Below are 16,272 nucleotides of genomic sequence, written 5' to 3' on the forward strand. Positions count from 1 at the left end.
TTAAAAATGCACATATCTATCTCCAAAAGTATTAGATTTATAAAAACTTGAAATGTCAACAGGTTGCATTAGTTTAAAGAAAAATGAGAATACATTTGTATGTCATCAAAATGATTTTACTATGATTATTGTTCATGTTACTATTAAATTAGATTAAAATATTTTGGGGTAGATTTCAGGGGACTCATTCTTTCTCATGAGAGTTTTTTGTGTGTCAAAACTAGAAATTCACTTTTTAAATGTTTGGGAGGACTTCCCTGGTGGTCCAGTGGGTAAGACTCTGCACTACCAATGCAGGGGGCCCAGGTTCAATCCTTGGTCAGGGAACTAGATCCTGCATGCATGCTGCAACTAAGAGTCCACATGTGGCAACAAAGATCCCAAGTACCACAACCAAGACCTGGCACAGTCTAAATAAATCAATAAATAAATATTTAAAATAAATAAATAAATATTTAAAATAAATCAATAAATAAAATACAAATAAAATGGAATTTGGTTTTAAAAAATGTTTGGGAGAGCCCATGTGCTGCAACTACTGAAGCCCAAGCCGGTGCCTAGAGCCCATGCTCCACAACAAGAGAAGCCAGTGCAATGAGAAGCCCAGGCACCTCAAGGAAGAGTAGACCCTGCTTGCTGCAACAAGAGAAAGCCTGCATGCAGCAATGAAGACTCAAAGCAACCAAATAAATAAATAAATAAACTTATTTTTTAAATGTTTAGGAAATATGTGGTGTAGTGTAGTTATATATAACGGTCTCTTAGAGAATTCCTTAGAGATCCAAAGAGATAAACAACCAATAATCATAAGAACAAGAACTGAAAAAGCTCTAGAGATGAGTTAATCCTATATTCTTCCTTCCTCTTTCCTCTCTTCTTTTCCTCATTCCCATCAATTCCTTTTTCCTTTTTGTCCATATTCTCTAATCTCTTTTCTTCTTTTCCTCCTTCACTCTCTCCTTCTTAACTTTAATAATACATACAAATGCAATCTTTTAACCCCAACCTGAATTCCCAGTTTCATTTTGCACATGATCCATAGTAGCTCCAGTCTGCATTCATTTAATACTTTTGTACACTTACCACTATTGAAGGATTTAGTATAAATCAATGAAGCAAAAATAGATTCCTCTTTTCATGCATCTTATATTCCAATGAAGAGAGGCAGTAAACAATAAACAATGAGTAAATTATATACTATGTAAGGAAATCGTGAGCATTAAGAAAATTATTAGGGGGCTTCCCTGGTGACCCAGTGGTTACGAATCTGCCTGCTAATGCAGGTGACACAGGTTCAAGTTTGGTCCAGGAAGATCCCACATGCCGTGGAGCAACTAAGCCCATGCACCACAACTACTGAGCCTGTGCTCTAGAGCCTGCGAGCCACAACTACTGAAGCCCACGAGCCTAGAGCCCGTGCTCTGCAACAAGAGAAGCCACCACAATGAGAAGCCCATGCACTGCAATAAAGAGTAGCCCCCACTCACTGCAACTAAAAAGAAAGCCCACGTACAGCAAAAAAAAAAGACCCAACAAGCCAATAAAATAAATAAATAATTAAAAAAAAAAGAGTAGCCCCTGCTGTCCACAACTAGAGAAAGCCTGTGCACAGCAGCAAAGATCCAACACAGCCAAAAAATAAAATAAATTTAAAATTTTCATTTTTTTAAAGCTCTTTGTTGGAATATAATTGCTTTACACTCTTGTACCAGCTTTTGAGGTACACCACAGTGAATCAGCTGTATTTATACATATATCCCCATATCCCCTCCCTCCCAAGACTCCCTCCCACACTCCCTGTCCTGGTCCTCTAAGTCATCACCCATCATTGAATTTATCTCCCTATGTTATGCGGCAACTTCCCACTAGCTATCTATTTTACAGTTAGTAATATATATATGTCAGTGCTACTCTCTCACTTCGTCCCAGCTTCCCCTTCGCCCCACCCCAACCCCGTGTCCTCAAGTCCATTCTTTGCATCTGCATCTTTATGCTTGCCCTGTCACTGGGTTCATCAGTACCATTTTTTTAGATTCCATATATATGAGTTAGCATACGGTATTTGTTTTTCTCTTTCTGGCTTACTTCTCTCTGTATGACAGACTCTAGGTCTATCCATCTCATTACAAATAACTCAATTTTATTCCTATTTATGGCTGAGTAATATTCCATTGTATATATGTGCCATATCTTCTTTATCCATTCATCTTTGATGGGCATTTAGCTTGCTTCCACGTCCTGGCTATTGTAAATAATGTTGCAATGAACATTATGGTACATGTGTCTTTTTGGATTATGGTTTTCTCTGGGTATATGCCCAGCAGTGGGATTGCTGGGTCATATGGTAGTTCCATTTTTAGTTTTTGAAGGAACCTCCAAACTGTTTTCCATAGTGGCTGTACCAACTTACATTCCCACCAACAGTTCAGGAGAGTTCCCTTTTCTCCATACCCTCTCCAGCATTTATTATTCCTAGATATAAATTTATTTTTTTAAAAAAGAAAAATACTAGAGAAAGCTAGAGTGAATCAAAAATGTGTTTGGCAGTGAGTTGCAATTTTAAGTCAAGTGATCAGGGAAATTATATCTTATTGTCAACTTTTTGTGTGTGTTCCTTGAGCACAATTTCCAGAGTGAAAATGTGATTGAACTCGTTACTATAAATTTCCATTTTATACTCAGATAGTTGAGTAATTTGTGTGGCATTTTCTAAGTAGTCATGCTCTTCTATAAATCTGTAGATTATGATTTATTTACCATAAAAATACTAAATCAGAAATGTCCTAAGAAAAGTATTCTTTCGGTGAGGACTCTTCCCTATCAAAGGTTATTAGTCTACTTACCAAGAGCTCAGTTTTCAGTATATTTACAAGATTACACTTGGTCATCTGCATTCTTTTTCCCCCAGAGACCCTCCTGTATATAAATCACTGGATAGATAGCTGCTTAATTTGTTCCCACTCGGGAATAGAAGAGAGCAGAGGAGTTTCTTTTTAAGGTGAGGAAAATGTTCAGAAATTGGCTGTAGTGGTGACTGCATGTATCTGTGAATATACTGATGCTATGAGCAAGGACTCACATGCCCGCAGCACAGACAGCCAAACTCTTGACAGTGGTGTTTGCAGCAAAGTAACGGCACCAAGCAAGGGAGTGGGAGACAAGTCTAGGGTCCACTCCAGCTTGGTCTTTGTGTTGAGGTTTTTTTTTTTTAAGTGAAGAACAAAGAGGTTGGGATTAACCACCATCTTGGACACTTCTGTGACATTATTTATTTATTTAATTTTATTTTTTGGCTGTGTTGGGTCTTTGTTGCTGTTCGAGGGCTTTCTCTAGTTGTGCTGAGTGGGGGTACTCTTCCTTGTGGTAAGCAGGCTTCTCTTCTAGAGCACAGGCTGTAGGCTCAGGCTTCAGTAGTTGCAGCACTTGGGCTCAGTAGTTGTGGTGCACGGGCTTAGTTGCTCCGCGGCATGTGGGATCTTCCCGAACCAGGGCTCGAACTTGTGTCCCCTGTATTGGCAGGTGGATTCTTAACCACTGTACCACCAGGGAAGCCCTCTGTGACATTTCTTAATGATAGTTTCAGGAATCAAGATGTCTCTCGTTTATGATTCTCAGCCCAGGTGGTCCATGGCTTGGAGGGCTGTTAGCTTATCTTGCCCTGGAGAAACAACCTGAGTTTGTACATTAATGATGATATCTATAACAGCAATTTTAGTACATTAATGATGTTATCTACAACAGCAATTTTAGTCATCTGACTGTAGTTGACTGGTATTCAGTTAGCACAGGATTGAGGTCAGAGGGGACAAGAAAGGGAATAAAGTTTTGTATAAAGAGATTAATCATAAACTCAGTAAGGGAACTTTGTTTTAGGGGAATTCGGTTTCACTGAAAACCAGTGAGTTATAGACATTAAAGGGTCCATTCCATAGTTTGTGTGTTTTATCTCAATAAAGAGTTCAAATAAGTGGATAAATGCATTAAGGGTTTTGCAATGGAAAAGAGTTCTGCAATTCAGGCTCTTAGACATCTGTTTCCAGATTATTGAACACACCCATCACCTCAAATTGTTAGTGTGTGTGTGTGTGTTGAGAACTCTTAAGATCCATTCTCTTAGCATATTTCATTTATACAACACAGAATAGGTATCTCAAATCATCATATGGTCATCCTCAAATTAGACCACTTTATTAGTCAATTTTACCCCAAAGTAGAGCTTGGAGGGGTGAAAAGAGTTTCCAGGTGCATCTCACATTTACATTATGGTCTGTTGTTTTTGTTATTTTAGTGAAAATAGGAATTCAGTTCCCTTAGGGGATCTTATAGCTGTTTACATTTCAAAGTTCTCTAGCGACACAAGCTAACATTGATCTAAAATAAATTTCCTTCCAGTGTAAAATGTGAATTTAAGGAAACCTGATAGTTGAATGACACATCTCACACCTTCTGCTTAGAGAAGAGTCCCTTCCCCCAGGTAGGGCTGCGGGGTTCAAAATTCCCACCAGAGCCAAGCGCTCCGGGATTCTTTCTCTTAACTACCAAATAAGTGGGGGTTGGGAAGAGATGGGTCGAAGGCTCTAGGCTGTCAAATTTCAAAGATTAAAACGGAGCCTGACTCTTTGTTACAGATAGTGATGTCACAGTGAAGTGGCTACGTTGCTAAACAAGGGTCACAGTTCCAGCTACACCAAGCCCTCCTGTTGCAGTCTCTCCTGGTCTGGGCACCCTCTTGTCTATACTTGCCTCATCTTCAAACTGAATGAGGAATTCCCTGTGCACACCTGCGACCTCGCGTTCCGATCAAGCTGCGGGAAGACTACAGAATCAGCCTTAGGACAGGAAAAAGTTTTGTCTAAATTCAAATATTCCCGCGAGGACAGGTTACCGCCAACGGCTGAAGCGGGTTTGCCTGAGCCAAGCGTCCTCCTGCCCAGTTGTCACTCAGGCACAAGGAGGCGCGGCCTTGTGAACTGTCCAATCAAGGAGGTCGTGGGATCGGTGGGTGGGACGACGCTCGTCAACGGGCGGGACGTAGCTAATCACTCAGGCTATGCTCCGGATGCTTATCAGCCGTTTAATGGTCTTTTTCCTCTGCTGCAGGCTCTGTTGTGCAGTGACCTACACTGGTCTTGGGAGTCGTAGGACGGATTCAGGGAGACCCCGGAAACCTAGAAATGGTGAGTGTGCTTCCCCAGGTGTGGAGACGAGAGGAAGGAGGGGGCAGGAACCAGCCGGAACAGGCCAGAGCGGGACCCGGGCCTCCCCGCGGTCAACTTCGGAGTCTGCTGCTCGGAGTCCACCCGGGGCGCCGCTCGGACCTCAGTCCTCTCCCGGCTCTCAAAGTGGGCGCGGGGCCGGCAGCCGGGACTCCGGGCGTCCTATCCCGTCCCTTGCGCGCGGCGACCTCGGCCCTGATCCCGGAGCCTCTCTGGGCAGCTCTGCGCCCGCAGCCCCGCGTCTACCCTAGGTTGTGCGGTGACCACGGGGAAGGTCGTTAGACTCGGTATCTTGGCTTTATGCGTGGGAGAAGCTGTGGTGTGTGGGGTCCCCATTCCCTCCTTTCTCCCCAGATGGACACGTTTTCTCTTGAGTTTTAAAGTTTGGGGGAGCGGGATCTCAAATCCACAACCCTGTTTCAGCAGCATAGCCCTTGCTAGGGCTGGCAATAAATCCCTAAATTTCCAAATCCCTTTCGCATTCCCAAACGCCAAGCTTCCTTTCTCTGATTCACATTTCCTACTATTTGTCCGCCGTGGTGCTTTTCAAATAGCTCCAATATTATAATTGTTTATCCTTTTTTCAGTAGAACCACAGATGGCTATTTTTAAAAGCTTTATTTTTTTGTTTGTGTGTCTTTTATATGAGAGGAAAGCCGAGAATGACCGCCTGGAACTATATTGTATGAAGTCCTTGTGCCTCTCCTCCCGGAATCTTCCTTGGCACAGGCATCCTATGGAAAATCCTTTGGTTGGAGGTTCCTTTTTGAAACTTTCCTGGATGATCTCTCCTGTCAGCTTTGCCCCTCCCTACTTTTGTTGACCTGAAAAGATTTATTGCTTTAAGTGTCCATTTTTCAGTAGAGGTAAATACATTTTTATGTAATCAATAGGCTTGAAAGACGGCATAAAACATTTCCAAAGGGGCAAAAAAAAAAAAAAAAAAAAAAAAAAAAAAAAAAACGAGAGAGAGAGGTGAATTTTAGTGGGGGAAAAAGTTTCCAGTATTGCATTTCACTTAAGATCCTGGTTTCACTCCCTCTTAGCCTGACTGTAGCTAAGTTTCAGAGGGCTGTTCATTACCTTTGGATGACTTCAGATGCACTTCCAGGATTTAGCCTTGCAGACCAGAAGTGTTCAAGTATGATTAATTAATTACAAAACAAGTCTTGCCATGAAATAATAATTAACTGACATTTTCTTTGCTGAAAGGAATGTATATTTGGGATTTTCTGGTTGGACTAGTAAAGTTCGTTCCAATTTTCTTTACTCCTTTCTACACAAACACTGAGTCTGGGTGAATTTGCTGGATTGTTCAGTGTGTTTGTGTCATTAAAATGTAACAGAGGTGCCAAGCTACTTCAGTGGTGAGTATGACCTGTGGTGGGTAAGCCAAACTAAGGCCCCCTCTGAGCCTGCAAAGAGAGGTAGATGTGAAGGCCCATTGGTTCTTCCTGAGAACCTCTCCTTGAAGGTTCCCCAACTGCTCACACCCTCATAGAAGGAGCCTTTATGCTGAGAGAAGATAGAGAGCCCTGGAAAGGTGGGGGTTCAGGTGCACATGGGGAGATGGAGGAGATTTGGTAATTCTCCTTCTGAAGTTCTAATTGTGGTTTCTTTAGATGTAGACATATGCCTGAGGGTTGCATCCTTAATGTCAGTGCACTCAGTGTAATTTGTGCGCAGGGAAGTCTGTGGGGGTTGGTGTTCTGTCTCCTTGACAAGAGTTTAGGAATTTGGGGGGTTCATTTGGGTTGAAACCTGCTGAGAAATAACTCACTTGTGAGAATGGAAGCCTGGGTGAGGAATGGCTTGCACACGGGCAGGCAAGAGAAGAGTATATGCAGATGCCAGAGTTCATTTTTGGGTCCCTACCTTTCTTCACCAAGGACTGACTCACTTCTAGGGCTTGTATCTCAGTCGGGAGTGTCTGGACCACAGTTTTAAGAACGTGTTTAACTTTCTGAATGTAGGTTTTCCTTTTGAACTGTAGCAAAGCAGTCTGCTTATCTCAGCTGATGCAAATATTTGCTTTTCTTCCCTTCGAATTCCAATATCTATTGAATATTGTGGTCCTGAATTCTTTTCCTTAGTACTTTTCACATAACCTCTCTGCATCCACACAGTTTGCACTATTTTATACATCTTGTATTACACAGTACCTTTATAACAATTACTGAATCAGTACTGATGCATTAAAGTCCACAGTTTTCATATTCAATGACTGTGTGTTACAGGATCTGTGGGTTTTGGTAAATGTTTAATGACAGGTATCCATCATTTCTCTACCCTATAGAGTAGTTTCACTTTCCTCAAAATCCCTTTTGCTTCACTTATTCATTCATCTCTCCCTCCAACCCCTAAATCCTTCAGAACCAAAGATCTTTTTCTGGCTCATAATAATGTCTTTTCCAGAATGTCATATACTTGGAATCTTGTGTTGCCTTGTCAGATTGGCTTCTTTCACTTAGCAGTGTACTTTTAAGGTTCCTTCATGTGTATTCATGGCTTCATACCTCATTTCACTTTTTCGCTGAACAATATTTCATCTTATTGCAGTGGTAATGACACTGATTGTTTATCCATTTGACTCTTGAAGGACATGATGCTTAACTCAAACTCTGGCCAATTATGAATAAAGCACCTGCAAACATTCATGTGTAAGCTTTTGTGTGTACTTAAGGTTTCAACTAATTTATGTCTCTACCAAGGAGCGTGATTACTGGATCTTACTATATGTATAAGAGTATTTGAAGTATTCATGGAAAGTTCTTATCTTCCAGTGTAGGCATACCAGATTTCAATCCCACCAGCAAGAAATGAGGATTACCAGCAGCTTCACATCTTCACTAGTATCTCATGTTGTGAGTGTTTTGAATTTAGCCATTTAATAAGTGTATACTGACATATCATTGTTGTTTTATTTGTAATTCCCCAAAGACATGTGTTGAGCATATTTTCATATTGCTTATTTCCCATATGTATATCTTGTTTGGTGTGGTGTATGTTCAGATCTTTTTCCCTTTTTTAATTCAGTTGTTTATCTTCTTACTGTTGAGTTTTAATTATTCTGTGTATATCTTGGGTACTAGTCATTTATTAGATGTGTGTGTTACAAAGACATTCTCCTTGTCTGTGACTTGACTTTTCACTCTCTTAACACTTTCCCAGAACAGGAGTTTTCCTTTTAATGAAGTGAGACTTACTTTTTCCCGGCATGATTTGTTTTTTTGTTTGTTTGTTTTAGTGTTGTATCTAAGTATGATGTCAGCTGCAGGTGTCCTGTAAATGTTTTTATCAAGAACAGAGAATTCCCTTCTATTATTAGTTTATCATTAATGGATGTTGAATTGTATTAAATCTTTTTATGTTCATTTCCCCCTCCTTTCATTTCTGATATTATTAATGTTTTGCCTTCTCTGTCATCTTGACTAGATGTCAGTCAACTTTATTATAATTAATATTTTCTAAGGAGCAGCTTTTGGTTTTGAAAAGTAGGAGAGTGGTTTTTTTTCTTTCAAAAATTTAAATATTTCACTCTACTCTCTTCCTGCTTGCATGGTTTCTGAAAAGTCTGATTTAATTAATCTTTTCTCTATAAGTAAGGTGGGTTTCCCCGGCTTGCTTTTTTTCTAAATATTCTTTCTCTTTGATTTTCCTCTAGTTAGAATATGATATACTTGGAATGCATTTTTGATGTTTAGTGTTCTCTAAGCTTTTTGGATCTACAGCATGCCATTTGTGATTAATTTTAAGAAAGTCTCAATGATTATTACTTAATTTATTTTTCCTGTTAGTTTCTGTGTATCTTTTCTTTTAGATATTCCCATTTTGTGTATTTTAAACCTGTCATTGCTCTACAGTTCGTGGATATTGTGTACTGTCTTGTTTGTTTTGGGTTTTTTTTTTTTTTTTTTTTTTGGCTTTGTGTTAGCCTCCAGTTTGAAATAGTCTTCAGCTCAGGCCTTGTTAAGAACAGAATATTTGATGTTTATTTTTAAATGCCATCTTTATTTCTTCTTTCTCAGTTTTGGAGAGAGTATGTTGCCTGTGACCTCAATGCTCTGATGGATCTAAGAAAAGTTGTTCAATTTTTTTTAATTTTTTTCCTTTGAGGCCAGGAATGATGGCTTCTAAGTTCCTTAGATGCCAGATTAGAACCTGTAAGTCTCTGTCTTCAGGTTTTTGATGATTGATTGCTGACTACTTTAAAACCTCATCCATCCTCTTTAGCCTTTTACCCACCTCCATACAAAGTGATCAGAAAGCCTTAGTTAGCTGTAGCAAGAGATTCAATCCTCTTAAGATCCTGCTCTTGTGTGTGAACCCTCATCCTAATCCAGCCCCTAACTTCAATTTTTAAAAAGTCCAATCACCTTTGTTTGCTTGTGAAAGAAAGTTCATGGAGAGGCCTGCCTTACTTTCCTCAGATACCTTAATTATTTAGGTAATAAAACCTTTCATACCTATTGGCAGTGTGTGCTGTCATTAGCTAGGGGATTCTTGTGCCCAGGGGTCAGGCTCTCCTGTTCCTGTATGCTTTGCGGGAGCTTGGAAATTAGAGAAGTTGGCAGGGCAGCCTCTAGAGTGTCTGGTCAGGAAATATTTCCTCCTGCAACTTGAAAATGGAGATTTTCTGTTCTTTAGGAGGAAAGCACTGCTGAATCCTTCATGTGTTTTATACTTATGGGCAGATTCACCATCAAACCCTTGTGATTTTCAGTGAACTGAGTTGCAACCTACAACCTTTAATCTGTTGCTCAGGGTTAGAAAGACACAGGGTACTGTGTTCCAGGTCTGCCATAAAGAACTCTCCTGGCACATTGCCTCACTCTGTGTGCCTGTGTGTGCCTCTAAGCAGCCTTGGGGGATTCTGTGGTCTGCGTTTTCCTTTTCTTTCTTTTCTTTTTTTTTTTTTTAATTGGTTATTTATTTATTTAAATTTGTTGGCCACGTTGGGTCTTCGTAGCTACACACAGGCTTTCTGTAGTTGCAGAGAGCAGGGGCTACTCTTCGTTGTGGTGCATGGGCTTCTCATTGCAGTGGCTTCTCTTGTTGCAGAGCACAGGCTCTAGGCACGCAGGCTCAGTAGTTGTGGTGCATGGGCTTAGTTGCTCTGCAGCATGTGGGATCTTCCCAGACCAGGGATTGAACCAGTATTCCCTGCATTAGCAGGCGGATTCTTAACCACTGCACCACCAGGGAAGCCCCTTAATTTATTTATTTTGGCTGCACCGGGTCTTAATTACAGCATGCAGGATCTTTACTGTGGCATGCAGGACCTTTTTTTTTTTCTTTTTTCTTTTTTTTTTTTTTTTTTTTTAGTTGCAGACTTCATAGTTGTGGCATGTGGGTTCTTAGTTGGGGCATACACATGGTATCCAGTTTCCTGACCAGGGATCGAGTCCAGGCCCCCTTGCATTGGGAGCATGGAATCTTACCCACCGGACCACCAGGGAAGTCCCGTGGTCTGTGTTTTCATGCTATCTTCCTAGTGTCTGAACTGTAAGCACCAATTAACTTTCTAGCGCATCCATTCAAACAGAGAGAAAGGAAAAACTGAGTCTATGATAAATATTACACAAGTTAAAAGCAATATTTCCCCACAAGAATATTTTCTTTCCATCACCTACATCTGACTACTTTTAAAGGCCTGGAGTACTTTAAGGCCACATTGGCCAGCTGCATGCTGTTAAAAGTTTTACAGGTTTCTTAGACTCTTTGGTTTGGTGATGGGAAGAGAAGAAACAGCTTCCAGTTCAGCACTATGTTCTTTTTCATAAAACCTTGTGCAGATTTGATGCTCTGCCTCATAAGTGCTATAAATGGTGGTAAAAAGGAGAGTTTTTCCTCACAAGATATTGATGGTTTTCAAACGATAACATTTTTTTCATTGGTATAGCATGTCTCTCATTTCCCAACATGTTCTGCACCCTGCTGTTAGTAAGAAATAAGATGTAATGTGATCAGAGTAAATACTTCTTTGTTCATTATGCTGCTAAATTTGTGAAGTAGTATAGACAGAGTAAGTTCCTGTTGGTCATCATAGAATAAATGTTTGGAGATGACAGAATCATACATAACCTTTATATAAATGGGGTATAGATGTCTACTCCTGTCACTGTCATGCATCCTGCTGTACACATATTTGGGGTGTTTTAGGACTCAATAGCCATTGAAGATGTGGCTGTGAATTTCAGCCTGGAGGAGTGGGCTTTACTGAATCCTTCACAGAAGAAACTCTACAGAGATGTAATGCGGGAAACCTTCAGAAACCTGGCCTCAATAGGTGAGAATGATGACTTTCTTTTACTTTGTCAATTAGAGAAGAAATGTTTCTTGTTCATTGATGTTCTTCTGAGATGTCCTATGTGGAAGGGAGGATGTTGGTAAATAAACTAGGCCTGGTCACAGCCAACAATGAATATAGAATCTAATAATTTTTTTATAATTTCTAGTATTTTGGAATCATTTTTCTGTATCTGCTAATTTAGGGAAGAATTGGGAAGGTCATGATAGTGAAGATCACTTCAAAAACCAGGGGAGAAAACTAAGGTAAGTCACACAACAGAAAGTAGTGCCTCTTGTGAGGGTCCTGGTATGTGATGAAATTTTAAAAGAAGGGACCTACACATAATGCCTGCTTCACATTTATTTATTCTCAGAAAAAGTTTCCCCCAAATACTTTACCCCCAAATACTAATATGTGACATAGATGTTTACTGTTTAGAAAATAGTTCTTTGGGAAACAGTATTAACAAACCCTATATGTGAATATCGCTGTTTTGATAATTCCAAGAGTGAAGTCTTCTTGCAGGGCATTTCTTATATTAAATTGAAAACAATACAGATGAGGAAGGTAACCTACACTTTTCCTATAAATCATAAAAATGTAGTTCAGATACCCTACTAATAAATATTAAATTGTTAGTAAAGAAATCATTACTAATGTGATTCTCATTTTTTACAGAAGTCATGTCGTAAAGAGACTCTGTGAAAGTAAAGAGGGTAGTCAATGTACAGGAAACTTCAGCCCTATTCCAGAGCTCAGTCTAAACAAGAAAACTACAGGAGTGAAACCACATGAATGCAGTGCATGTGGAAAAGTCTTTAAGCATCATTCATCCCTTAATAGGCATATCAGCCGTCATAGTGGACACAAATTGTGTGAATATCAGAAATATGAAGAGAAGCCATATAAATGTAAGGAATGTGGTAAAGCCTTCAGTTATCTTCAGTGTTTTGAAAAGCATGAAAGAAAACACAATGGACAGGAAAACTATAAATGTAAGGAATGTGGGAAAGCTTTTCGTTTTCGCACATCCTTTCAAACCCATAAAAGGATTCATACAGGAGAAAAGCCCTATGAATGTAAAGAATGTGGGAAATCCTTTATGTGGCTCACAACCTTTCAAAGACACATGATAATGCACACTGGAGATACTCCTTATAACTGTAAGGAATGTGGGAAACCCTTTAAGTGGCTCACAACCTTTCGAAGACACATAATAACACACACCAGAGATGCTCCTTATAAATGTAAGGAATGTGGGAAAGTATTTAGTTTTTTAAGTGCCCTGCAAATCCATGAAAAAACTCACATGGGAGAGAAACCCTATCAGTGTAAACAATGTGGAAAAGCCTTTAGATATCGTCGAACTTTTCAAACACATGAAAGGACTCACACAGGAGAGAAGCCCTATGAATGTAAGCAGTGTGGTAAAGCTTTTATTTCTCGTGTAGGATTACAAAACCATGAACAAAATCACAATGGAAAGAAATTCTATGAATGTAAAAAATGTAGTAAAGCATTCAGTTATTCCAGTTCTCTTCGAAAACATGAAAGAAACCATACTGGAGAGAAACCCTATGAATGTAAGGAATGTGGAAAAGGCTTTATTTTTCTCTCAAGCCTTCGAGCACACATGATAAGTCACTCTGGAGATGGACCTTATAAATGTAAGGAATGTGAGAAAGCATTCATTACTCCCAGTTCATTTCAAATACATGTAAGAACTCACACAGGAGAGAAGCCTTATAAATGTAAACAATGTGGGAAAACTTTCAATTGGCCCACTTCCATTCGGAGACACGAAAAAAGTCATAGTGGAGAGAAACCCTATGAGTGTAAGCAGTGTGGTAAAGCCTTCAGTTGCGCCAGGTCTTTTCAAAGCCATGAAAGGAGACACAGTGGAGAAAAGCCCTATGAATGTAAAAAATGTGGTAAAACCTTCAGTTGTCCAAATTCCTGTCAAAAACATGAAAGAAGTCATAATGGAGAGAAACCTTATGAATGTAAGGAATGTGGGAAAGCCTTCCGTTCTTTCACCAAATTTCAGAGACATGTGATGAAGCACACTGGAGATGGACCTTATAAATGTAAGGAGTGTGGGAAAGTCTTTGATTGTCCTAATTACTTTCGAAGTCATGAAAGGACTCACAGTGTAGAAAAGCCCTATGAATGTAAGGAATGTTGTAAAGCCTTCAGTACTCCTAGGTCCCTTAGAAGACATGAAAGAACTCATACTGGAGAGAAACCTCATGCATGTAAGAAATGTGGTAAAGCCTTCAGTTATCCCAGTTTCCTTCAGAAACATGAAAGAAGTCATACCAGGGAGAAACCCTATCAGTGTAAACAATGTGGTAAAGCCGTCAGTTATCTCAGTTCCCTTCGAAGTCATGAAAGAACTCATAGTGGAGAAAAACCCTATGAATGTAAGGAATGTGGGAAAGCATTCATTTTTCTCTCAAAATTTCGGTTACATATGATAAAGCACACTGGAGTTGGACCTTATACATGTAAGAAATGTGGGAAAGCCTTTGATTGTCCCAGTTCTTTGAGAAACCATGAAAGAACTCACACTGGAGAGAAACCATATGAATGTAAAAATTGTAGTAAAGCCTTCAGTCGTCTTCGTTCTTTACGAAACCATGAAAGAACTCATGTTGGAGAGTAGCCCTGTGAATGTAAGAAAGTGGGAAAGCTTTCAGTTCTATCACAAAATTTTCAAGACGTGGTGAAGCACACTGGAGGTGGACCTAATGTAAGGAATGTGGGAAAGTTTGATTTTTTTCAGTCCTTACAAAACCATGAAAGAACTCACACTGGAGAGAAACCACATGAATTTAAAAATTATAGGAAAGTCTTCGATTGTCCCAGTTCTGTTCAAAACCATGAAAATGCTCATAATGGAAAGTAGGCCTATGAGTGTAAGGAATGTAGGAGGATCTTCAGTTGTCCCAGTTCATTCTGAATACAAAAAAAAGAATTCACGCTGGAGAGTAACCCTGTAAATGCAAACAATATATAAAGCCTTCAGCACTTCCTGTTATGTTCAAATACATGAAAGAACTCGTACCAGAAACTGAACATAAGTAATATTGGAAAGCCTTTATTGCACAGCATGTTAAGGACACAAGATAATGCACACCATGTAAATGTGAGGAATTGGGGGACTTTTCAGTCCCATTTTCTTGGGAAAGAACTCACTCTAGAGAGAATTCTGTTAAATGTAAAAAATAAATGAAAACCTTCATTTGCCCTACATCCTTACAAAACCACGTGAGAACATATGTGCACTGAATAGATACCATGTAACTGAAAAGTAAAACTTCACATGAAACATACAGTAGTCATGTGAAAACTCCTCTGGAAAAAACTCATGTTAATGTAAGTAATATGGGTAAGCCTGGTGCAAATTAATTCATGTAGAATACTCTCAAAATTACAATATGGAAGAAATGTTATAAACTTTAAACATATTATTGTCATCAGTGGCATATTCTTAAAGTTATTATCTGTAATATGGAGTACTACTTATTTTTGCAAGTAAATATTCAGGTAAGATAATTCTGTAGGTACTCTTTAAGCAGTCATTCCTAAGTTTAATAGGTAATTTTATCCTTTACTCAGTAAAATTTTTGTTTTTATTTTGAAGACTCTGATCCATGGGTGAATTGAAGTGTATTTCTGATATGTAAGTGGGTTTAATTTTTATATAATTTTGTAATTTTTCTGTAAATAAGGGAACACTGGAAAATGACACTTTGGTACTTGTTTGTTTATTGTTTATTACTAGCCTCCTGGAGCAAGTACTAAACATCCCTTATACATGACGTACACATTCCACCTTTATTTCTTTAGAGAAAACTAACTTTTCACTGGCCTGAGAGCTGTATTCCATGTCCTTGCTAACAGAGAGTTGGCATACATTTGTAGGTATGCAGAGTTCATCAGAGAGTCTCATGTGAATTATTGTTTTCATCTTTTGTTCTTTGTTGTTTGTCATTCCTTCTGGCTGGGATTTGGGCTATGGAATTTGCATTGAGAGAACTGTGAGAGGACAATAAAATCTAGAGTTGGAGATGACCATTTTTGACTGCTATGTCAGTGTAAGTAATGTTGTGAACTACATTTCCTAGACTCTGCTGCCTTTATGGTCCCATATTAGAATTCACCAAAGCCTAATTTACAGGTAACTTGAAATGCAGGCGTGAAATAGGATTAGGTAGGTTTTGGAGCCACCTGTGTGGAAAGAGACACACAAGCAGCATAGGGCCTTTGCAGACACTTGCTTCCAGTTCATTTTCCTCATTTTTTGCTCTGCCAGTCAAGAATATCCTCAAAGCTGAAGAGGGTCCAACATGGTGGAGTAGAAAGACCCTGAGCTCACCTCTTCCCATGGGCACATCAAAATTACAACTGTTTACCAAGCAACTATTGATGAGAAAGACCTAAAAAGTAGCAGAAAAGATCTACAAGTAAAAATAGGAAGAAGGACCCACAATGAGACCAGTAGAAAAGGTGGAGAAATGTTATAGTCAAGACCCATGACCCACAAACAGGAGGATAATTACAATTGCAGAAGTTGTCCCAAGGATCAAGGGGGTCCAAACCCCACATCTTGCTCCCCAGCTTAGGAGTCCTGCACTGGAAGGACAAGCCCCCAGAACATTTGCCTTTGAAGACCAGCAGGGCTTACTTTCAGGAGAGTGAGAGGGCGGTAGGAAATAGAGACTCCACTCTTAAGGGGCACACACAAAATCTCATATGCTC

At 39.5% G+C, this 16,272-nt stretch overlaps 1 protein-coding gene and 1 non-coding gene across 2 annotated transcripts; both read left to right on the forward strand.

Annotated features, from left to right (window-relative positions):
* Positions 1-254: 254 nt before the first annotated feature.
* On the forward strand, positions 255-327 carry TRNAG-ACC (transfer RNA glycine (anticodon ACC)). Its single transcript has one exon. It is a non-coding gene; the product is annotated as a tRNA-Gly (tRNA).
* A 4,721-nt stretch (positions 328-5,048) lies between these two features.
* Positions 5,049-14,173, forward strand: LOC130836950 (zinc finger protein 709-like). The gene is made up of 5 exons (XM_057709637.1): positions 5,049-5,177; positions 8,000-8,080; positions 11,379-11,505; positions 11,711-11,771; positions 12,187-14,173. Exons 1-5 carry the CDS (start codon positions 5,175-5,177, stop codon positions 14,171-14,173), a joined length of 2,259 nt encoding a protein of 752 aa, XP_057565620.1. The 5' UTR covers positions 5,049-5,174.
* Positions 14,174-16,272: the final 2,099 nt, after the last annotated feature.

This window comes from Hippopotamus amphibius, chromosome 15, assembly GCF_030028045.1.
Source record: "Hippopotamus amphibius kiboko isolate mHipAmp2 chromosome 15, mHipAmp2.hap2, whole genome shotgun sequence".
In the NCBI taxonomy this organism is placed as follows: Eukaryota; Metazoa; Chordata; class Mammalia; order Artiodactyla; family Hippopotamidae; genus Hippopotamus; species Hippopotamus amphibius.